A 26,035-nucleotide genomic window follows, 5' to 3' on the forward strand; every position below is an offset into this window, starting at 1 on the left:
AGTGCCTGGCTCCTCATGCATATGCAAAAATTCTAGCTATTATTTTTATTATGAAATCAGAAAGGCATACTATGGGAGAAAATAAATAGGCTATGTAGTCAGATGTATGTTGAAATTCAGATTATAACACTTCTACATGGGCAAATTATTTTATCATCTGAGTCTCAGCTTCTTCACCCATAAAATACGGTTAATGTGAGGATGACATTATGTTAGCAATGTAGCACAATACTTGTCATTCAAGCAGTTCCTGTCACCCTATCCTCCCCACAGATTAATCTTCCCTTCAAAATACTTGATACGGGAAAACCAAAAGTCTTAAAGACTGTAATGTAGGTATTAACATTTACTTATTTTGGATAATATTTATAGTTGTGACCAGTGTAAATCAATATAGACAGCAAAATAATAAATTTTGCCATACAATTTGGTAAATTAATATTGAGTACTTTTTTTTTTTAACAAAATTGTCATCTGTATGGGGTTATGCAACAGAAATGCAGGGGTGGTAGGTAGGAGGGAGACAAGAACAAGATGCAAAATCACTCTGTTGCCTGGTAATACGGTTATAGAACCATTAAGTTTTTTGCAGACTCAACTTTATTGCAATTATAAGTAAGGCTGTAATTGGAATCAGAATATCTATTATATTATTTCCTAAACATATTTAGGACAGTGCAATTATATAATCTTTCACTCAATGGTTTCCAACATTAGGCATTAAAGGGACCATATTAGCTGCTCAAGTTTCTTGACTTAGGTTGAGGTCATTAAATAAGCAGTCATGCTTGCAACAGTCAAAGAATCTAATAAAAGAATATTAACAGGGAAACTAGACAGAGACTTTACAGGCACAACTGCAGAACTTAGGTGTGATTAAAGTTAGGTACTACTAAGATGGAATTATGAGCATTAACCACTATCCTTTTCAAAGGCTTAATAATTGAAAGTCCTGAATATATATACACACACATATGTATTTGTATATATTGTTTTGATACAGAAGCTTAAGAATATATATATATACACATATATACATATATACACACACATATATACACACATATATACATACATATACACACATATATACATATATACACACACACACATATACATATATATACACACACACACACACATATATATGTAAGCTTCCTAAGCAGGTGGAGCAGCTCCTGGAAGCACATGAAAAGCTTACAGAAAGGTTGAGGAAATCTAAGGCAGCTTGACTAATGGACAATCTGTTCAAGATACCACAGATTCAGTCCTATCTGTGTTCAGCCTTTTCATCTCTCCAGATGGCAAATTGACTGTGATTGGCTTAGCATGGGCCATGTGCTGACTTTTAAGTCAAAGAGGAGCATGGAGCCTTGATGGAGCAGTCCCCTAAGACTATGGGGGAAGGGAGAGTTCTCCAAAGGAAAGCAATGGGCTTAATACACACACACGCGCGCGCGCACACACACACACACACACACACACACACACACACACACACACACGTAAGCTTCTTAAGCTGGATCAAAACAATTCTTGGCTGAATGATTTAGATGTTTGTATTTACTTTGTTTTTAGTGGTATCTTAGTACAGATAGTTCATTTAATTATAAATGCAGAAGCAATTACTGCAGTGACAAAGGAGGTTTGAAATCCCATGTTCTGCATTGCTAGAGCAGAACGGTCACTTCAAATGTTCGATTGTGAGCTTGACAGCAGCTGTTCAGAGATGGGTGGGGGGGGAGAGAGAGAGCTCATGAAAAGAAGGAACCATCACTCTGGAAACAATAAACTGGGTGCTTCAAAGGTAAAGACTTACAAACTACATTTTCAAATATGGCACTGAAGAAATCAAACACCCTTAAAAGCATGGAAATTAAAGTGGAAACTATTTAGCAATACTCTCAAATTTCTAGATCATGACCACAGTAGCCAGAGGAAAAATGAAATTTTCAGTTGCATTAATATACCATCCCTGTACCGAGTGTTAATGCAGGCTCTGTGCAGTGGACAATCTGCTCTTTCCGGCTCGGCGTCTGCTTCTCCTGGAAACAGCCCATTGCTTTCCTTTGGAGACGCCCTCCCCCAGGGTCTTAGGGGACTGCTCCATCAAGGCTCCATGCTCCTCATTGACTTAAAAGTCAGCACACAGCCCATGCTAAGCCAGTCAGTCAATTTGCCATCTGGAGAGATGAAAAGGCTGAACACAGACAGGAATGAATCTGTGGTATTAGTCAAGCTGCCTTAGATCCTCCTCGACCTTTCTCTAAGCTTTTCATGTGATTCCAGGAGCTACTCCACCGGCTTAAAGGATATGCTCAGCCTATATATTATGGAATCTTGGCAAAATCATTTCAGTCCTCTGCTGGAAGCCAAGTCCTGTCCCAACATCTATCTAATGTAGGTGGGCACTGATGCCCTACCCAGACTGGCTAGCCTTCTTCAAGAAGCTAAGCCCTGTCCCCTGTACCTCAACCACTAGCTGGCTTTTCTGATCGGCATGGAATGATGACCTGGAACCACAGTGCAATTTTCCTGCTTAAGAATAAGCAGGCTACCTGGATCCTTCCCCAACAGGCCCTACTTGCTGGATCAGATCTCTTCTGATGTTAACAGCTGCCCTAAACAAGCTCTGAGTCCAGCATGTTCTGGGACAACTGTGGATTGCAACTCTAAGCAACTTGCACAACAGCCAAACGGTTTTCCACATCCCTACCTTCCTCTCCATCACTCTCTTGTTCATGCAACTGTGATGCTAGCTCATTACCTCCAAGTCCATCTGAGTTATAACAAAACGTTACATACCCTTGATCACGTAAAACATGGTTATCTCCTTCAACAATTGATAGCTTTTCATTATACAAAAGGGTTCACTTTTTAAAAGAGTTCTAAAAATGAAGATTAGGAGACGTCACTTGTCATATGGAGACTTGCTCAAGGTTAGAGAGTCACTGAGCACCAAAGCCAAGACAACATTTGGAAATTGACAAAGTTCAACCCATATCTAAAGCTCTGACACTGATAGATAGATTCATGCATTCATTCAACAATTAAATTTGACCTCACCTCTCCCTTTAACTCTATCCTTTGCTGGTCTATTACACCTCAACAGTATTTCCAGTTCAGACCTTTCTCTACCCCTTCAGCCTTGTTGGATGCTACTTAAGTGTCAAAATACTCTCCTTGGCCATTCTTCTTTGAAGGGATACCTACAAAAGTTTTGAATATATTCTCTATGTAAAAGACCATCATACATCTGACACTAATCTTTTGAGCTATATGCTTAGTTCAATAATAATAAATGCTATAGATGCTTAGGTACAGAGGATGGGACAGGCACAAGGGTATGGGTAAGTATCTATTAAGTATGCTACTCTAATATGGGGAAGTAACATGAATGACCCTTCAGAGAAGTCCCTTCTGTGCACTAAATGTTTACTAAATTTTCTATGTCAATATAAGGCATCCAAAAATTCCCAGAAATTTATAGTCTTGTCTCTATCCTAATAACCACTAATATATTTTGTCATCAGGACCTGTCATTAGTAGACATGGTAAATGACATGTTTCTTTAAGTGCCTCTGAGGGAATTGATTTAAAAATAAACAAGTGTAAAACACACCACGGCAGTTATTATCTAAAAAAGGAAAAAAAGTAATGGCTTAACATTTCTTGAACTCATGCTAAATTGTGACAAGCCCCTGAAGTAGCACTACAAATTCTAAGTGGTGGATTCTAAAGAGTATTCCTGACATTCAGAAGAAAGGATATCCTTAAGCAGTATTACAAGGAAATCTATAGTATGCCTAGAGTTGGGCCTCACACATAGTAAGCAGTCAATCTTGTTGGCAGCCAGCCTTGGATTTTAACCTAAAATAATAGTCATCTTCGGCATGCTGAATTGCTTGGAAATAATAAAACATTTACTAATGCCATTTCATGCTTAACTGGAAAAGGAACCAGAACAATGAAAGACAGAAGGAATTTAATGACAACTCCTTGGGAATAACCCACAGGTAACTTTATTTGATAGAATAATTAAATAGTATATTTGCCAATATAGATGTTTAAAAATTGACACAGAAGCAGACTGCACCAGAAAGGAGGGGTTGCAACCACCAGACACCTACCAAGCATCTCCTAGAAGTCTCAATTAGCTTAAAGCACCACTGACTTGCAGTGGCATTAAGTTCATCTCTAAAAATGCACAGGAAACAAGGTGGACTAATACTACGGACTGGATTCTAATCCAAGCAAAAGTGGTAAAGTAGTAATGATACTCCTAAAAAAATAACTGTATCAAAGAGTTTTTGACTGTCAAAGAGAGGAATACCAGGCCATGTCAGATATGTATTCTGGATTTCAGGAGGGCACATTTCAATTTATTATCAAGACCCACAAAGTGCAGAAGCCCCAACAGCTGTCCAAAGCCACATGCTGAGTAATTGTGGCAGGCCCTGACAAGTGGGGGAGGTGGTCAGGGAGGGGTGAAGGAGTTGTATTTAGAGACCACTGCTGCTTCACAGGAAGTACTTGAACAAGCACAAGATTAAAAAAACATCACAGGAAAGGTTGAAAATAGATAGGTTCACATGTTCAACAGTGAATATTAACACATGCACAGATATCTGAGACTGGAGGAAAGGTGTTGTAAAAAACGTTAGAGACCACTCAATTTTTTTCCCCCTTTCATTTGGAACACAAAGAATTGATGAGATGAGCCTGCTGCCTAGAATAGATGATACAATGTTGTTAACAGATAATAAAAGGCAGAACTTCTCAGCTCCAACTTCTACTTTGCTTCAATTGTCTATCAAGGATAATCATCTTAAGACTGGAAAGGTTAGAATGAACATTAGTTCAAAGAACTAAACCAAAAGACAAGGTAGGGGATTATTTTAAGAGGAAAAAAAGAAAAATCAGCACCTAACTGCTCTAAATGAATTCCTAGCCTATAGCAAATACATATATGTATGTATAGGTATATATAATTATTTTCTAACCTACAGAACTGTGAGAACCTGCAAAATAGTTAAGTGAACTGTTACTAATCAGAGAAGAACTATGGTGAATGAGAGAGGAACTAAAAGATGAAGACAATTTAGTCATCGTTCAGTATGCATGGGGGATTAGTTCCAAGACCCCTTACAAAATTTGCAGATGTTCAATTACCTTATATAAAGTGATGTAGTATTTCAAATAACCTACACACATCCTCTTGTATATTTTAAATCATCTCTCAATTACTTATAATACCTAACACAATGCCTACACATCATTTGCATGGATTCAACATAGTACTTGGTGTGTGGCAAATTCAAGTTTTGCTTTTTGAAACTCAATGGAATTTTTTTTTCTGAATACTTTTGATCCATGATTGGCTGAATCCATGGATGTGAAACTCAGGGATAAGGAGGGCCACCTGCACTCTCCCAGTGTTCTAAAAAGAAGATGGATCATGAAGATCATAAACCACTGGTTTTTAAAATGGGAGTCTACAGATGTGCTTTCAAAGTTCACAGATTTACAAAATCGGATCCACTGCTTCTAAAGGATTTTTGGGAAAGATCTGAAAATTCAGAAGTTAAAAGAACATTTCTGAGAATTCAGTTAAACATGGAACTGAGCTTAATTATTTTGAAAGCAGTGTTTCTCATACAAAGCATATATTCTCAAAGACCAAAAAGAAATGTTTCTTCTAAAAAAGGTCCTTTACATTAGATAAGTCTGAATAATAATGCTATTGGCCAATGAGTTTGAGGCCAATGCTAGTCAAACATTAAGTGCGGTTGATTAACTGACTGCTTAAAAGGGAGGTGGTGACTGGTGGGGATCAGTAAGCCTCCACTGACCAAATCCCTTTTCTTTCTTTTCAAAAATAGAACCCTCAGCATCTGGATTTCAAGAAGGCTTTTGGGTAGGCCCTATTGTTATAAATGAAGACACATGATTCAATGATTATGAAACAATGTGGATTCACAACTATGTAGCTGACAAACATACATGGAGGGGTCTCACATACTAAAGCTATTCTTTGGCCATCCCTGCCTGTGAGCCCTTCTGAAAGAGCCTCCCCTGGGTCACCCTTGGACTCTATCTCTCTTTCCATTTCCTGGCCTGGCCTAGTGCCCGAGCCCTAGGTGTCAGGGTCAACATGGAGTACCTGACCAGCCAGGCCAGTCAGATCCCTTTCAGAGAATGTGGATTTGTGGTCAGTCAACTCAGCACCAAGCAAGGAACATCACGGACAGTTGGGCTGGAGGGAGCATCATGGCACTCTGAAGCCACATGCATGCCAAAGTTAGGAAGTGAAGGAGCAGACATACAGAGACTCCCCCCGCACAAGAAAATAAAAAAAAAAGAACAATGAACCTCTGCTGTGATACAAGAGGATCCCTTAGAGTAAATGCCTAACTTGGTAAGGGCTCTGGGTCCAGACTGCCTGGGTTCCAATGACAGGATAAGGACACATGACATGATTAATCAATGTACAGATGACATGAAAAAAATCAGAATTCTAGACGATTTTGAAAGGCTGAATAAGTTGAAGTTTCTATACTAAAGGCCTAAAGAAGCAACTGTGTAAATACAATATGGGAGACACTTGACCCAGCAAGGCGTGCAGAGCATAAATGTTTTTACTGCTTTTATTGCTTTCTTATCAAGAAAAACCTTGCTAAGAATTTGAGGTGTCTGAGAATGGAATGGGCTGTCTTAAAAGGGTGTGTGTGGGTGTGTTCCCTTCACTGTGAGGTATTCAAGCTGTATCAGTTACTGTGTTGCATTAAATGACTTCTAAGTTCCCTTCCAACTCTAGAATCCAAGGATTCTATCCTTTTAAATTTCTTTTTTTTTTTTTTAAGACAACTATAAGCTTATCGAGAGAACCACTGATACAGTGCAGGGTGCAAGTTTTCAGCATTTTGTACATGGAAAAGAGTATTATTAAATTAGTTACTATAAATGCTTGTAGGATAGTTAACCCCATTGACTTCAGTAGCAGTGTGTTCATAGGAAGATAGAACTGAATTACAGCTCTGAATGAGCTAGGCCTTAAAAAGTACTGGGGAAAAAAATGAATGAACAATGATGAAAGTTATCTGAATCATTACAACTTTAACTTTTAGAGCTATTTACGCATTTTATAACATACAAACAGGTAGATATATGATTCGTTCCAACAGACTAGTCCTTGTTTTATTATAAGAAGCAGAAACACCCAAATAACATCATTATGCTGCTACATTAATCTCAGAATGAGTCAGTGGAGTTTAACTGGCACCTGCTTCTTATCTCCATTGTGACTTTGCAAGAGAGGAAAAACAACTCACCTTTGTTTTTTTTTTTTAAACAAAGTCTCAATCATCAAAAACATCCAGTGAAGAAACTAAAGTCTTCCTGCCCATTACAACTTTGGTAGGGACATCAGTACAGCACACACAGCAACATACACTGTCCACAAACAAGACAAGGGTTTTATCCTACAGAACCAGACACTACCCAGGGTAAGGAAAGTGTGACACTCTCATCTGCCTGTTGATAACACAATGCCACAACCAGGTTTGCCAAATATCCAACAAATCCATTAAACAAAGCTAGAAAAACAGGAAACCCACAAAAGAGCATCCAAGAACTCCAGCACGCCCTAACAAGACTCTGAGAATGGGTGTGGCTCTGGGATGGCTCATCTACCACAAGCACTGTGGGCAGTACTGAAGAACCCACTAAGACCGGTCAGATGAGACTGGCTTAAAGAGCCAAGAGTCATTTTCACAAAACAAAGTAAGGAATGGTCGGCATCCTTCAGTTTGTCAGGATGTAGCTAAAGAAAACGACAGAAACCTCCACTAAACAGATTAAGATAGGATGTGTGAATGACAGCTGGTGGGCTGCAAAGACTTAAAAGACCCAGCACAGTGCTCAGTGACATTAAAGCAATGACACCTACACATGTGTGAGATTGCCGCACGCCCTACTCAATCCACAGGTAGAACAAAGACGATGCGAGGGTGGATGAAACAAATGCTTCAAGAACCTTCTAATGCCATAAATAAAAAATCACTCCATGCAGTAAGTACCTCCTAATGCAATATTTTACCTCAAGATGCTACTGCTACTAATTAGAATCATGAAATTAGCTCCCTAGACCTGCTGGTATACCGTGACCACTGCCATGCAAGGCGTGATGGGCATACAGATGAATATAAGAAAACTCCACAAGACTTCAAAATCACTCCAGCGTTTTTAAAAGTTCAGTTTCCAAAATCTGAACAGCCTGATCTTATCCCAGTCACTCACCAGACGCAGATTCAAGAAACATTTGCTTAGCACCTACTTTATAGTAAGTGCTTTCATTTAATATATCCACTCTGGAAAATGTCCCTGCAGTGTGGAGCACCTCAAGAGCCAAAAGAACACAGTGATGACATGAAAGACTGTTCTCATCAACTCTGACTGGGCAGCAAAAAGTCCTGGCAACGTAATTATCGATCCCAAACAGAATAAATCCATACAGTTCCCAGATACCTAAAATTCATAGCAGTGGGGAACATGCATTACACTAACAGGTGCATTTACTGAAATTCTAAAGAATATTCAGAGAAAAGATGATGAAGGAAACAGAAGATGGAAATTCTGAAATCCAGATTTTAGGAAGAATGCAATACTCTAAGAGAATAAAATAAATGTCTACAAACATATGTATTTTTGACACATGGGACTTTCTCACTCCTTTCTAAGATGCAAGCTGGTTTTCACTCCTTCATCCCAGTGTTTTCTATTTCAGTAAATGGCACCATTGTTTTGGGCTCAGGGCCCAAAACTTTAGTCATTTTTGACTCCTTTTTTTAAAATTCCATATCCTAGCCATCAACAAATCTGCTGGATCTATCTTCTAGCTATATTCTGAATCTTGACCACTCCCCATCATGTCCACTGATGCTTAGTAGTTGAAGCCACTATCATTTCTCCTTGTTTCAACCCTTACCCCCAAGATGAAATCAGAATCCCTGGGGGTGGGACCAGGGGTCAGCGTGTTGAAAACTCCTTGGGAGATTCCAGTGTGTAGCCAGATGTGGTGTCCTCACTATCCAACAGGCAGATGATTCGCTGGTAGGTATTACCACTTTATCAAAGAGAAACAGGAGTCTCACAGAGGTTAAGTGACATGCTCAAGGCCACACAGCTTTGAAGGGCCAGAACACATATATCACTCCAGGCCTACAGGAAGTCCCAGTGCCTCGTTTCACTTTCTTGCCAATTATTTATAGGGCATTAGCTTAGGATGTTAAAGATAGCTTCAAGCGTAGTTATGTCACAAAACAAATATGCCCTACTTTTAGGTGGCTACCATGTCAAGTCATCTGGTACTGAGCAGACCAAAAACACATGAAACAAACAGTAACAATGGTGATTTATTTGCTTCAACGAATTTTTATTTAAAAGGCCAATTTTAGCTGAACATATGGAAAAATGTCTGACCTATAAAGAAATCTACTAAGTTCAGATTGAAGGCCTTCGTATTAAGGCTTAGTGAAAATGAAAATATATAGGAGAGTGGTTCACCAACCACAGGGATAAATTCCACAGGGAAATTCACTTAATAAGTTCAAGGGGGATTCAATTTGGTACCTGGGGAAATTAAGAGGGTTTTTTCTTTTGCTAATTGTATTCACTTGGAAGTCAACAAAAGGCCAACTCATGTAATGATTCTCTTACTGAACTTTAAACAAAGAGACAGAAATCAGTCGCCATCTGGGGTTAAATTGAGCCAGCAATTCAGAACTTTCCCTACTCTACAAGATCAAATTCTGGCTTTTGAAAAGAATTTCCATCTGCAAAGTACAAATCACATTATCACCTAATAAAAGGAAAGTCTAAATGCAGAGACAAATAAGGATAGATGAGAACTATAAAATAAACAGCAATTACAAATACTGGACACAATGCACTTGATCTATAGTACTATGGTGTTTCTCTAATCCCCAGAGTGTCAAGTGATAATCTTCCCACCCGGCAGTGGCCACCAGCAGCATCCTAAAGCTAGAACCCAGCGCCCATCAGAGTGGCCACAGAGAAACACAATGGCCAAATAAAGAGTCTCAAATATTGGCCTCATCTCAGCAACTAGGGAAGGCAGGTAAATTGGGAGTTTTCACATTTTGTACGTTAACCTATAAAAGATTATCTCATGTCATAATGGGATAAATCAATAAATCTAGACTGATGAAAATATACTCCTTGAAAAAAAAAAAGTTGCCACAGAAATTTCAAAGACTATTACCAAGTCATTATGCTATTTTTTTTTCAGTTGCAAATGACTAAATATTTGGGCTACAAATATAGGCTGAATAAAGCAACTAATTACTACAACATACTAAAAGCAAGCAGGTTAGCAAAAAACTAGTAATGACACTGCAGAAAAGCTCATATTGAACAAGCTCCCAGAGTAGATATAACACCAGCTAAAAATAAACTAAATATGTTGTACTCTTCACTTAGTTGTACTGAATTGAATGTTCAATTCAGAATTTTAAAGAAAGTCTTCAAAACCTAATAAATAGTATTAATGTATGACCTTGATCATTTCTGAGGGGAAATTAAGAGGAGTATAATTAGTCCTATTAGCTAATTGGATGATACACAATTTACCAAAAATATTTATTTTTTTTGGTAAATATTTTGGGTAAATTGTTTGTCTATCACTTGGCTAGCTAATGCTCTTGGTTTCTTGGCTTGCAACCTATATAGTTGTATACAATTTATTCCCATCCTCTCTGCCAGCAAGTAAATTCAAGGTTCTACACCAGTGTTTTCAATACCACTGCACATTAGAATTACCTAGGAAATAAAATATTAATGCTTGGTCCCTATCCCTATAGACCAGACCAACTGATTCCATCGTTCTGGGATGGGTCTAGGAATCTGTATTGTTTAGAAGCTCCCTATCTAATTCACTATGAAGCCAGGGTTGAGCATCACACGATGTGGCTACAAAAACAATTCACATTTCACAAGCCTCCCACTGCCCTGTCCACATTGGACACACTTTTCATTAAAGATAGCAGAGGCATTCCTCCCCAAAGCATTTCTCTAACATTTACCCATGACAATGGAAATAAAGTTAGGAAAGTTGACTTAAGTCCACCTGAGAATATTTACCACAACCATTCTGGCATAGATGGTAGACTGAATCCAACTTAACATGTAGAGCAGCCACCAGGATTGGATAAAACTTAGACCCATTTCATTTCTTTGGTCAGAGATAGAACGTGGCCTAGGTTAGGAAAAAAAAAAAAAAGTAGAGTGAGACAGACTAGAAGGGAACTGGAAAGGGCCAACTAGTCGCAGCCACTGGGATGACAATACAGTGGTGGAGCAAGAGATCCAGGAGAAATGGCAATGGGCAACAACTACACTCAGAACCAAAGATCTCCTGCATGGGGCAACAATGTGGGTTCAGGTGAGCTGGCCGAAAGCAATTGTGGGTAAAGTGAAAGCAAATGATACTCAGAAACCTTGGCAGGCCTGGTGTGGCATCAAAATGGCTCACAAATGCCGAGCACTGGAGTCCAAGCTAGGGTTGGGAACCAGCATCTCCTCCTGCCAAGAGCAAGGCAGGGCCCCCATCCTGGAGCTCTGTAAGCTGCTGGGACAGGCACTCAGGGTCAGGGAAGTGGTGACAGGGTGTGCATGCCTCATCTTTAGAGTGCTAAGTCAGAGCTCTTCAAATGTCGACGTTAAAGATTTTTGGGACTAAAACTATGTGGGACTGAGGAAGGGACAGGGGAAAAAGATGGTCTGTAGAAGCTGGAAGATTTGTTTTATACAACGTTAGCTTTACTTCAGGACCAGAATTAACCACAGGGACCTAGGTCAATTACAGAAGCTGAACTGGTCTAGGCTGGCATCAGAACAAACCATCTCTTTGACTCACCCCTGCATACAATTGTTTGCTTGCTTCACTCACAAAGGCCAATCTTGTACTCTAAACAGGTCTGGCCCACTAAAGTGGTGTTCTGGTCCAGAACCCAGGCTGGCTTTGGCCTTCTTAGTGACATTCTGAGCTGTCACTCAACTAATCTGATATTATTAAGCACAGCCCTAGATGGCTGAAGATCAGTCATCTCCTTCAAAGATAGTTCACACAAAATAATGAACAGAGGCTCAATTTAAAACAGACACCTCTCTTTGCCAAGTCAATTAGAGGTCTAATTAATCTATGAAGCCAAGTTCTATATAGTTGTCCCTTTAGCACAAGTGATGGTGATATTGTACATAAAAGAATACTACTTAAGAGTTTTACCTACTTCACATCTCATGCTAACATTTAAATAAAAATGAATAGGAAGACATGGCAGGGTGTTTTATTTATCAAATACATTTTATAAGAGATTAAAAAAATGGAAACAAAACAGGCTACAAAAGATGCCACAACGTACTTACATAAAATCTCTAAATTGCCACAAGGGCCAAGTCAAAGGCAGTATTATCTAAGCACCAATATAATGTGTGAGGTTTTATACACACGTGACTGCCTTCTGTTGTTAGGAAGGGAGCTGAAGACTTAAACCTCAAGATCTACATATGTATTTCTAATAAGCTTACTTTGAGCTATGGGTTTCCATTACAAAATTTTATATTCTGAAAAATTCTAGTAAATTCTAAAAAGTAAGCAAATGCTAGAGGTATAATTTACAACTATGCTGTTCAATACAGTGGCCACTAGTCACATGTAGCTACTGAGCACATGAAATAGTCCAAATTGAGATGCACTATAAAATGCCCACCAGATTTAGAAAATGTAGCACAAAAAATGTAAACTATCACTCATACATTTTTATAACAAAATATTGAAATAATATTTTGGATATATTGGGCCAAAGAAAATTTATATTTATAATACATATTAGTATTTATATATTAAATACACTATTACTTGTATTATTTAATATTAAATATATAGTATTAAAATTCATTTAACATTTCTTTTTACATTTTAAATGTAGCTGCTTGATTGTGGCTCATGTTTTATTTCTTTTAGTGCTGATCTGAGATATAAATGCTGATTTGTAAGTAGATTCCATGGAACCATTAGCTAAATCTGGTTGGTCTAAATTTGACCTTATTCCTAGCAAAAAGGAGAAAAAAGAATAATATCTCAGCTATCATGTCAGGGCCACTACATGAAATAATAAAAGTGGTAAGTTGGAAGCAGAGCCCACAATACATCAGCAGATAGAAATGAACCATTCTTGCTCAAAAAGTAGTAAAACCAACATATACCTGGTCAAATCTTATTAATTTAAAACCTCATTTAAAAATACTTTGCTTTAAGACATACAATATAATTTTAAAACCTACAGAGACAAAAATTAACTGAAAAACTGAAATGAATTCAGACTGATACCAATATCAAAGTAGCAATAATTGAAGAGGGAAACTAAGCATACATGACTCAATATAAGAAAGATGCCAATTCTCTTAATATAAATTTATAAACAATGCAATTCCAATAAATATTCCAACATATTTTTTAACTTGATTCAATGATGTACTCACAAATTCTAGTAGAAAAATACACCTGTGGGGGAAAAGAAACCCAGAAAAACCTAGAGAAAAGAGCAAAGCAAATGGACAGCTAAGAGAATATTTTTTATTATGTTGCAATAAAGGAATTTGATACCAGGGGCTAAAAGGGACCAAAATAAAGAGAGGTGGCGGTGGGGGGCGGGGGGAGAAGGGAAAGAGAGACCGACTCCAGAAAAATACTCAAATATATACATAAGAAAGCACCTCAAATCAGTGTGGGAAGAAAGGATTATTAAATATATGGTTATTATGTCAGGTAAATAATTTGAGGAAAAACTTAGATCCAGGCCTCACATTTCACCACAAAGCAAATCACATAGGAATTACGAATATAACTGTTTAAAATGAAACCCAAAAGTACTAAAAGAAAAATATAATTGAAAAATTATCTTGAAATGAAAAATATGACATTAATGCAGAAATTTAAAAAAAAGAAAGATTATACTTCATGAAAATTAATTTACATACATGTTAAGGCACTACAAAGTTAAGATAAACTATGAATAAGGAAAAAAGGTATTATCTTTAACATATAAGTTCTTAAACTTCAATACAAAACTTTATAAACAATTCAGAAAAAAATAATCACTACATTTGCCAAAATACGTTAAACCTAATAAAGCAATGTAAACTTAAAGACTTACTTTTTACATTCTGTATCGATAAGGAGGAAGAAAAATGCTATACAGTGCTGCAAAAGGGATAAACAGGCACTCTCATTCACTTTCAGTGGGAGTATAAACCAGTATAATCTTTCTAGCAATTTTCAAATATGTATCAAAAGTCATAAAGATATATACTTCTGACCCAGAAATCCCATTTCTAGGAACTTTGAACAAAACCATCAGAAAGGTGTACAAAAAGATACAAAGATGCTTATTCAAGAGTTTAAAAAACTGAAATGACCTAAACGCCCACCCACAGGGTTCTTTAGTAAGTTACTCTGTACTAACATAAAAATGCTAAGCTGTCATAAAATTAATAAAATTGATCTGTTCATTCAACAAAGATTTACTGAGCTGCTACCAAGTGTCAAGCACTATTCCAGGCATTAAGGATATAACTAGCGACAGTAGACAAAATTCACACAAATCTATATTGGCACAGATATCCATAAAATTATTAAAAATAATGCAGATTACCTCATTCTTCCTAACAAATATATCTTTACTGGAAAATAGTTGGGAAGGACATATACTAAAATTCTGACATTGTAAATATATAAATTTACATGAAGTATGTAAAAGTTTATAATCACAATGTGATTATATTTGGATGGCATAGTTTGGGATGAATTTTACTCTCTCCTGCAAGACTTTCTAAAGCATGAGTTTTTCCCAGTGAGCAGGTAGTACTTCTATCAAGACTTACAGCTAAGCTCTTCCATTAAAAACAAAACTCAGAGTTATCCATTCATTCAACAAATATAGAGTGGTGGCTATGTGGCAGACAAAACTCTAGGTGTAGAGGGTACAACAGCGAACAAATCTCACAAAAACGCTTCTTTGGGGTGCTAAGGTTTCAGTAGGAGGGTAACCAAGTACATCTAGATTTAGCTCTGAGTATTTTACAAATTGGATTATAAGGCATTTTCATCTTTAGGACACAGATTCATTCATTTAACCAATGCCTGCGCTCCTACTATGTGCCAGGCAATGTCCTCATGGGGAGCAATATATCAGTGGACAAACCAGACAAAAACCCCTGCCCTTAGGGAGCTTACTACCTGGAGAATACAATCATTGGAAGGTTTGGGCTCCTTTCACTAAGAAGTAAAGAATGAAGGGGAAAGTGGTGGCCTTCATGTCATTGACATTCCAATGAAACCATGTGAATAGAGACCCACACAGCAAAGATTTCGTTAACTTCAAAAGCATCCTCTGACCTTTGCAAACATTCCCACAGCTGTAACATAGGTACATGCTTCAATTCTATTTTTGAAATGACAGAAAAAAAAACCATGAATTCTGCACTGAAGATAGGAAACCTAAAATAATCAGATCTAATACACGTATATCTCCAGAATTACACTAAGTAAAATGACACCTATTTTGAGATTTTCAAATATTGATGACACGCTTTATTGCTATACTCATACACACCTTCTCACACAGTGCCACTTCAGGTATAACTGAACTCATCTCCATGTTTCCTTTGGGACCTCCTTCATCCACCACATCCTTTTGTCCCACCACCCATTTAGCTGGCACACAGCTGGTGCATAACAAGTGGTTTTTAAAGGAACAAAAACCTTAGTCATCTTTTACCTGGAATAGCATCCTAAAATTTTTCCTTTAAGGGCAGCTTAAATTACTTTTTATTCCTTTTGTTACCTTTTATGTAAATAAAACATATTATTCTACATAGTTACAAACATTTTAGAGTTGCCATTTAGAAAAACAATTCCTAAAACAACTTCTGGACACATCGTTTAGCACATATTTTACATAATCAAATAAATGTCGTTATATTTTAGCATCATAGTAGTCAACAGAAGAAAACACAAACCACTGGATAGGTATGTGAAGTTTTTCTGTGTGTGCATTTCTTTAGTTTTGAACAATTTAATCCTTATTATATGTAAAGTATGAGCTCCAGAGCAGTTTCTATGTTATCCAAGCAAGAGCCTTTGGCAATCTGAGAATTTCACTGTGACTGATTCTGTTGTCTGCCTGATATAGTTTGGCTGCATCCCCACCCAAATCTCATCTTGAATTGTAAATCCCACAATTCTCACATGTCGTAGAGGAACCTAGTAGGAGGAAACTGAATCATGGGGACAGGTCTTTCCCATGCTGTTCTCATTGATAGTGAATAAGTCTCACAAGATCTGATAGTTTTATAAATGGAAGTTCCCCTGCACAAGCTCTCTCTGCCTGCTGCCATCCATTTAAGATCTGACTTGCTCCTCCTTGCCTTCCGCCATGATTGTTAGACCACCCCAGCCATGTAAGTTCATTAAACCTCTTTCTTTTGTAAATTTCCCAATCTCGGTACGTCTTTATCAGGAGCATGAAAACAGACTAATACAGTACATTGGTACCAGAAGAGTGGGGTGCTGCTGAAAAGATACTGAAAATGTGGAAACGGCTTTGGAACTTGGTAACAGGCAGAGGTTGAAAAAGTTTAGAGGGCTCAGAAGGCAGGAAAATGTGGGAAAGTGTGGAACTCCCTAGAGACTTGTTGAATGGCTTTGACCCAAAATGCTGATAATGATACAGACAATGAATTCTCAAGCTGAGGTAGTCAGTCTCAGATGGAGATGAGGAACTGGAGCAAAGGTGACTCTTGTTACGTTTTAGCAGAGACTGGCAGCATTTTTCCCCCACCCTAGAGATTTGTGGAACTTTGAACTTGAGAGAGATAATTTAGGGTGTCTGGTAGAAGAAATTTCTAAGCAGCAAAATATTCAAGAGGTGACTTAGGTGCTGTTAAAGGCATTCAGTTTTAAAAGGGAAACAGAGCATAAAATTTTGGAAAATTTGCAGCCTAACAATGCGATGTTAAAGAAAATTCCATTTTCTGAGGAGAAATTCAAGCCTGTTGTAGAAATGTGAATAAGTAACAAGGAGCTGAATGTCAATCACCAAGACAATGGAGAAAATGTCTCCAGGGCATATTGGAGACTTTGTGGCAGCCCCTTCCATCACAGGCCTAGAGGTTTAAGAGGAAAATATGGTTTCATGGGCTGGGCCCAGGTTCTCTCTGCTACGTGCAGTCTAGGGACTTGGTGCCTTGTCCCAGCCGCTCCAGCTGTGACTAAAAGGGGCCAAGGTACAGCTCGGGCTGTTGCTTCAAAGAGTGGGAGCCCCAAGCCTTGGCAACTTCCACGTGGTGTGGAGCCTGCAGGTGCGCAGAAGCCAAGAACTGAGGTTTGGGAACCTCTGCCTAGATTTCAGAAGATGTATGGAAACACCTGGATGCCCAGGCGTAAGTTTGCTGCAGGGGCAGGGCCCTCATGGAGAACCTCCGCTAAGGCAGTGTGGAAGGGAAATGTGGGGTCAGAGCCCCCCCCCCCCAGAGTCCCTACTGGGGCACTGCCTAGTGGAGCTGTGAGGAGAGGGCCACCGTCCTCCAGATCCCAGAACGGTAGATCCACCAACAACTTGCACCGTGCATCGGAAAAGCCACACTCAACGCCAGCCTGTGAAAGCAGCCGGGAGGGGGACTGTACCCTGCAAAGCCACAGGGGCAGAGCTGCCTGAGACATGGGAACCCACCTCTTAAGAGCATTGGCGTGACCTGGATATGAGACATGGAGTCAAAGGAGATCATTTTGGACCTTTAAGATTTGACTGCCCTGCTGGATTTTGGACTTGCATGGGTCCTGTAGCCCCTTCGTTTTGGCCAATTTCTTCCCTTTGGAATGGCTGTATTTACCCAATGCCTGTACCCTCATTGTATCTAGGAAGTAACTAACCTGATTTTGATTTTGCAGGCTCATAGGCAGAAGGGACTTGCCTTGTCTGAGATGAGATTTTGGACTGTGGACTTTTGAGTTAATTCTGAAATGAGTTAAGATTTCGGGGGACTGTTGGGAAGGCATGATTGGTCTTGAAATGTGAGGACATGAGGCTTGGCATGGGCCAGTGGTGGAATATGGTTTGGCTGTGTCCCCGCCCAATCTCATCTTGAATTGTAACTCCCACAATTCTCATATGTCATCGGAGGAACCTGGTGAGAGGTAACTGAATCACGGGGGCTAGTCTTTCCCATGCTGTTCTTGAGATAGTGAATAAGTCTCAAGAGATCTGATGGTTTTAAAAATGAGAGTTTCCCTACACAAGCTCTCTCTCTTTGCCTGCTGCCATCCATGTAAGATGTGACTTGCTCCTCCTTGCCTTCTGCCATGGTTGTGAGGCCTCCGAGACACGTGGAACTGTAAATCCATTAAACCTCTTTCTTTTGTAAATTGCCCAGTCTTGGGTATGTCTTTATCAGCAGTGTGAAAATGGACTAATGCACTGCTCAATAACCATACACCCTTTTCCGTTTGTAACACAACACTGGCTAATGTGTCCAGCTGGAAATTTTCATTTCCCAGCTTGCCCTGCAAGTGGAAACCAATGCAAAATAAGCATTAATTTTTGTGCAGTGCTTTCTGAAAAACCTGTTTGCCTTTCACCCTTCCATTTTCTCCTGGCTAAAACTATTGTACATGATGGCTGGCACCCCAGCAACCATGTTGTGACTTTATGGAAGTCAAACTCTCAGGACAGTGAAGCAGAAAGGCACAAGGAGCCAACATCCCTTATGACTTTGTGTAGCAGGCACAGCCAACCCTGACTGTCTACCTCCACACTAGTTTCACAGGAGTGAGAAAAACTATTTTGTGTAAGCTACCATTATTTCAGTCTGTTTCCAGATTACAAATGCTAAGTTCAAACACCCATTTGATTTATCTGGGGCAGCTAAATAAAGAGACCTAAAATTCTTAGTCTTCTGCTTTATCTACTCTTGCCTTCTGGCAAATTTTTCCACTATCAGGGTTTCAACTATTGTCTCTTAAGATTCCCATGTTTGAGGTTTCCCACATCTCACCTAAAAATTTCCAACTACCTTTAAAACATGTCCATTTGGATGTTCCAGTTACCTCAAAATTTGAATTAGTATCATCTCTTATTTTACTAGTCCTCCTTCCCAATTTCCTTATTGTTTAATAGATTTTCTCAACCAATCAAGTTCAAGACTGTAATGGAAACTTCCTCAAAATGTGTTTCACCAGCACCAGGGTATCTTGGGAGGCTCATTAAGAATGCGAATCCCCAAGCCCACCATAGATTTACTCAACTAAATCTTCACAAACCAGCCCAATAAGATTCCTGATAATTTATGAACCTACTACCAATATGTTATTACCAATAAAATATCAATATGCTATTACCAATAAGATCCATGGTAACTTATTAACATTAGAATTCTAAATTATTGCTTGAGAATTGCCTTTCTTAAAAAAGCCCTTCTCTCTCCTGCCCTATGTTTACTAAATATTCACTAAATAGTAAAGTCCTATAATATGATTGATATGATTTGGCTGTGTCCCCACCGAAATCTCATCTTAAATTGTTGCTCCCATAATCCCCAAGTGTTGTGGAAGAGACCTGGTGGGAGGTAATTGAATCATGGGGGCAGGTCTTTCCCATGCTGTTCTCATGATAGTGAATAAGTCTCACAAGATCTGATGGTTTTATAAAGGGCAGTTCCCCTGCACACGCTTTTGCCTTTGCTCCTCCTTCACTTTCCGCCATGATTGTGAGGCCTCCCCAGCCATGTGAAACTATGAGTCCATTAAACCTCTTTTTCTTTATAAATTACCCAGTCTTGGGTATGTTTTTATTAGCAGCCTAGGAGCGGACTAATAGAATGACCTTTGTGACCTCATTTCCTACTATTCTTCCTCTCACTGTTCCTAATTCCAGATTCTCTCCTGCTTAGGGCATTTGCTCTGGCTGGAACACCCTTCCCCCAGATCCCCACCAGGCCAACTCCCTTATCTCCTTCATGCCAACTTTTCTATGAGGGCTAGCCTAACTAACCTACTTAAAATTGCAATCCATCCACCCACATCAAACATTTTGCTTTCTCTTCATTTTCCCCATAGCATTTGCCACACAACAAATGCTATAATTAGCGTATTTTGTGTGTGTTTTGTTTGTCTCCTGCCTCACTAGAAAGTAAGCACCTCCAGGGCCACGCTTTTCCTCTTCTGTTAACTGATGTATCCCAAGTGCCTGTAACAGTAGTTGAAGTTCAGTAGCCATCTGCTGAATGAGTTAATGATTCAGTCAGAAATGATTCCTCCCTTCCTATTCTCACTGTTCCACTCTAATACTAATTCTGACTTTTGTCATTTCAAGACTGTTTTGCAAAAGAGTCTATCTACCATACCTTTTCCTCCAAACCAGCCAACACACTTCCAGACTTAACTAAGTTACTACTTTTAGGATGTCACTCCCTTATAATGATTTGGCCCCCAACTGGCCCTGTTAGATATTATATATTGGAGTTAGGCTTAAATAAGAAATTAGATTCAATGAACTCTAAGAACCTGTTCAAATATTTGGTCCTGTGTCCAAATGACTCACCTTGGCATTTAAAATGCTTTGTAATCTGGCAGTAGTCTACCTATCCAAACTTATAGCCTACTCCTTCCAAGTTTCCCTCTGCTCCTGGCCAATTTCCTTAAGAACTCTGAAATAAGCCATGTTCACTTTCCCCATTTGTTCATGTTATGACTGTCTTCAACACTCTCCTAACTATAGATGTCAGTATCCTTTAGGATCCTGCTGCTCAGACTGTGATCTGCAGGCCAGCATCCTTCAGCATTACATTCTTGTCAGAAATGTAGTAACTCTGGCCCCACTCCAGACCTCCTGAATCAGAGTCTGCATTTAACAAGATCCTCAGGTGATTCCTATGAACCTTTGAGTTTGAGAAGCACTGTGTGAGGGCTCATCTCAAATCACACCTCAATGAAATGTTCACTCGGCAGGCCTCATGTTCAGTAATAAGTATGTACTAAATTCCTAATCTTCCACAGGTCCTGCGTCCCCCCACAGCATGCACAATATTTAATTAATAACATCCCCTCTTAGACTATTTATTCCCTGTTTAAGTCCTTTCTCCCCAGTTTGGTTGTAAACAACTTACAGGCATGACAGGCATACATCTGGCCAATCTGGATGAAGGGAACAGAAACCCATTCAAGTCATTTCAAGGCAGGGGAAAAGAGCTTATTTTAATGCTACTTGGGAACTAGGGCTATAAAATTCGGGAGGGCAGGCTCCAAGGTCTCGCCACCCTCTGTCAGGATCTGTGTCTGCCCATCCATTCCATTTTCTTTGCTATCTCTCTACTCACTCATAGTTTCTGCTTTCTTCTATCAGCAGCATTCCCATGACCTACTACGGCCACCCATTCTCTCCCTTACCAGCCTATTCACCTCTGTTCCCTTCTGCTTTTACTCCAAAACTCTAACTTTAATATTTTCAAGAGAGATATGATTAACACAGAGACTCTTTTTGAGCCAAACCACAAGGTTACAAGTGTCTGAGTCACATAAGAATTGGTTGCCCCTGGGTCAGGAGCCAACCATAGTCCAATCAGCTGAGGCCAAAAAGGCTGCAGTTCAGAACAATGCCCTCTAGGCAGCAGGGCCGCACTCAAAGGAGAATATTCCTTAGGAAAGGTAGGACTATATTTCTTAGGAAAAAAAAAAGTGTGGGCAAAGCAGGCAATGAGCCACAACGATGCCAGCCCCACAGAATCATTATTTGTCTTCACCACGGTCCCAAGCACAATGCTGAAGCTATAATAAACTGGAATCAACCAATATCAGGGGAAAGGGTCATTCACCAAGCACCACTATGGCCCTGACACTGTGCTGGACGCACAGGGAATACAAAGATTAAACAAGCAGCAGTCCTTGTTTTCCAGAGCTCTTAATCCAAATGTGTCACTGAACTAGTTACTTGACCTTGGGCAAATTACCAAACCATAATGGGCCACAGTTTCCTCAACTATCAGATGGCACTCCACCTTCACCAACCTCCAGGAGTGTTGTAAGGTTCCATAAAGTAATCTTTGTGAAAGTACTTTGGAAAATACACAAGCCAATCAAGAACAATACTGCAGCCCTGTAATCCCCTCACATGCCACAGGTTTTGCAGTGCTCTCAGACTTTTTCTCTTCCCCCTATTTCCCACAATATAGGACCCATCAATTGCTATTACTTAAAAGAACACCACCAACAATTACCATTATATTTTCATTATCTCTATGACTAATTTCACTCAGAAGTGTAAAAAAAATGAATTTTTACAGTGTGCATTTTAAAAGTATAATGTATTCAACTGTGTACGTAAAACTATAATGCCCTATATAAGTATTTTTTGGTGTATTACAAATGACAGCATGTACCGAATTCCTATGTAGTACACAGGCCAGTTTTGAATCTTGCTTGGTCTTCTCCCCACAGCAGTTTCATTTAATATTTCCTAAATACTGCAATCAGAAAATTTCAGGGACCCTATTTTTACAGGGAGACCCTAAGGAGAAAAAATGGCCTGTTTCCATCCCTGAAATCCAATTCTCCTAACTTATATATTTTTCTAAAACCACTTTACCACCTGTCTTACATTAAAAGATGGAGGTGGGGAGGAAGAGTGGGAATCAGCAATGATGGCAAGATAGATTTCTGAAAAACATGTTATTCCACCCTCTGCAGGATTCAAGTACAGGTTTATGGGAGAGGACAAACAAACCTTGGGATATTTACGGTCTTGGCTTTGACGCGAGCAAAATCAAATAATATTTACAGAGTGTCTGCCACATGGCAGGCAGGATGTTGAGGGCTCCTCGGATACGATGAAGAGTCTGGGCCCTCGGAAAGCCTACCTGCTTCTACCCCGAAGCATCTGTTGCTCAGTGTTGACAACCGTGGCCATTCAAGAGCTGGCCCCAGGTGGAGCAAAGAAAACAGCTTCTATCTGGCTAAAAAGTCAGCTCAGCTGGCCGAAGTGAGGGTTTCGGGCAAAAGGGAAACACAAAAATGAAACCTCAGACGCGAGCCGGTGGGACTCCGCTGCAGGAGGCAGAATTGCAGAAGCTGTAATGCAGGGAACCCACTCGGCACCCGACCCCGATGAAGGCTCCCCGCGCTCCGAGAGGCAAGGGACTACGGATCAAAGGATCCTGCAGCCCGGGAAAAGCAAACTCGCTTCGCTGGGAGCTCAGATAGGGGGTTGCAAAACGGTGGGCGCTGGAGGCAGGGGCGGCGGGCTGGGGATCTGCTGAGTGGAAATCGAACTGGTAGGGAGGGAGGTGGGCAGGGCGAGTGCGCTCAGTGACTGGGACCTAATGGTCACACTGCGGTGCAAAGCACGCCTCGGGGCTCCCGCCGAGAACACCCATTCGAGGGTACTGGAGCCTGGAAAGGGTCTGCGAGTGCACTGGGGGCAGCTCGGGGGGAAGGGTCCCCTAGGGGCCAGGCGCGACAGTCGGACTGCCGCCGGGGAAGAGGCGGGATGCGGTCTCTTCCAGAATAAACACACACGCTCACACACACACTCGCCGCCCGACCCCGGGCTAGCCCCGAGCCTCGGCGGCCCCTCACCCTCGGCGCGGGAGCGGATCTCCGACACGGTCCTCCGCATGGTGGGCATCGCGGCGGCGGCTGCAGGTGGGTCCTCAGCCCGGACTCTGCACCTGTCACGGCGTGGTACACGCGGGAGACCCGGCTGTGCCGCGCAGAGCGCTCAGCTGCAGCCTGGGCCGCGCCGCCGCCCACCTAGGGCAGAGCCGCCGCCGGGCGCGGCCCCGCACGCCGACAGGAGGAAGAGAAAGGCAGCGGTGGCGGCGAAGGTGGCGGCGTCCTCAGAGCTGGGCGAGCTCTCGCTGCAGCCGCGGAGGGGCGGCTCGGCGAGGGGCGGAGCTCGGGCGCCGGCGCCGGGGGAGGGGCCTGCGGGGCGCGCGCTCCCCCTCCCGCGGCCGCTCTGCGAGGAAGATGGGTGAGGGGCGGGGAGAGCCATGGGGAGCCTCCTTCGCCCCGCCCCGCCCCGCTTCGGACCGTATCACGACTCAAAGGGGGGATCAACTCTTAGCCTCCTCAGTCCTCCAGCGTTTTCGCTCCGCCCCGCGGAGTTGGTTGACCCGGTTCCTCCTCCAGGCCACTCGGACTCTCTCACATCTTGCTCAGAAAGGAAAGAATGCTCTGGCTGCTGCATTCTCACGAATCCCCTTCCGCTACCCCTGGCTTTTGATCACAGTGGAGCCGCCCGTCGCCCGGAAAGAGCTGTTGGGTCTGAGCGGGCAGGCGAAGGCGAAAGGGTCTGGGACTACAAGGTTTAGCTCCCAGCCAGAGCAGGGGAAAGGAACGACTGTTTGCCATCTGGGTGTAATTCTAACCTCTCTGCACGCCCAGCCCGACTCGTGGCTTCAGCCGCACTTGTCCTCCTGCCTCGCCCACTAGCAACAGGCTGGCAGGTCGGGAGGCCCCTGGTGCCCATGGTGCTCTTGTCCGTGGGGCTTGGGTGCATCTGGGCCCCGCCTACAAGTGGGCCCGGTGCATCTCCCTAGTTCAGGCTCTGCAGCCTGACAAGGCACTGAAATAGCAATTAAGCCAACTAAGTATTGGCCCAGGTGGTTCACAGAAGACTTTTTTTTTTCTTTTAGTTAAATCTGCATAAAGTTGGATGCAGTCGTTTTATCGGCAAAGGGGAGAGGAGTCTTTGTATAAAATCCATAAATATGTTAAACTTTAATTTGCCCATGTCCTTCAGACTATCATAGCCTCATTACCTTTTATTTTGTATACCGAGATCTATGCTAACAAGTTGTCAAAACAAGTACTTCACCTTCAAGTTAAGATGTAAGGTTTTGTGCTGTTTCTGGCGAGCTGCTGAACTGGCAGGAAAGGAATAAACCAGAAACAATAAATTAGAAGAAATTTGCTTCTTCCCTCATTTCATGCTCTTTCTCCAGCGACCAGCGAAAGAGATCCTCACATAGAGGCCTTTTATTTGAGATCTTTTCACATCCTGAAGGGAGAGAGCTGGAGAGGTTTGACCTGAGAGAGAAGTCATTACTTCCAAGCCTCAGGAAAAACTGAAATAAAATCTTCTAATAGCGTCCTATCTCCATTTGTGGTATTTCTTCTGCTTCCTGCAGGTAGCACTTGCTAATCAGAGCCCTGCCCTACATTAATACTCAGGCAGTCAATGCATATTTATGAAGAGCCCACTGTAGTTGGCTCTGATTCAGAGGCTGGAATTAGAACAAAGAAAATGTATTCTCAGTGTTCATGGAACATCTCAGGGTAAAGCAGGACTCAAAAATAAATGAATGTATCTGTTTCAGTGATAGTCATGATTTAGAAGTATGGTCTTCTAAAAGTAAAAAATGAACACAGCTTTTTCTGGACTGTCATCACTGGCCATTTTTATTTCTTCCAAGGCCCAGGGTCTCCTTGTATAAAGCAGGCTTCCTCTGGCTTAATGAACATGAGTCTGAAACAAAATTAAGGGGCTAATATAACAAGGAAAATAGTAAAAATAATAATCAGCTTTAAAAGTTAGCGAACAGAAACTGGAGGAAATGCAGTGCTTTTCTGATTAACATTTTAGGTGTAATTCTATATGAAGCCATAACCAGTTCTTATTAAAAATCAGTGCACAGCAGCATAACGATGGTTGATTTATGAGCAATTAACTTTGTAATTCCTAATTAGTCCTCAGATGGGGTTGAGGTTCAATTCTGCTTATTTACAAGTAATAACTGAAGGAATTCCAGAAGTTACCCCTGTTTTGTATAGAGCAATCCATTTTTTACATGTGTGTCCCATTAACTCATCAGCAAAGTTGAAAACGTCATTCATACAGGAAACAAGTCACTTATACAGAGAAGAATATTGCATGATATAGTCTATAAATTACCGTGTGTCCTTTCC

General features: G+C 40.8%; 1 protein-coding gene across 8 annotated transcripts in view; it reads right to left on the reverse strand.

Annotated features, from left to right (window-relative positions):
- Positions 1-24,025, reverse strand: part of ATP8A1 (ATPase phospholipid transporting 8A1) — a 256,747-nt gene extending 232,722 nt beyond the window's left edge. For 5 of the 8 annotated variants that reach the window (XM_054484585.1, XM_054484583.1, XM_054484584.1 and 2 more), the window contains exon 1: positions 23,705-24,018. In XM_054484585.1, the coding sequence (XP_054340560.1) occupies positions 23,705-23,753 (49 nt within the window). In that variant the 5' untranslated portion in view covers positions 23,754-24,018. Of the gene's footprint in view, positions 1-23,704 lie in introns of all 8 variants that reach the window. The other 3 variants (XM_063663614.1, XM_063663613.1, XM_063663611.1) reach the window with 2 other exon arrangements.
- Positions 24,026-26,035: the final 2,010 nt, after the last annotated feature.

This window comes from Pongo pygmaeus, chromosome 3, assembly GCF_028885625.2.
Source record: "Pongo pygmaeus isolate AG05252 chromosome 3, NHGRI_mPonPyg2-v2.0_pri, whole genome shotgun sequence".
Lineage (NCBI taxonomy): Eukaryota > Metazoa > Chordata > Mammalia > Primates > Hominidae > Pongo > Pongo pygmaeus.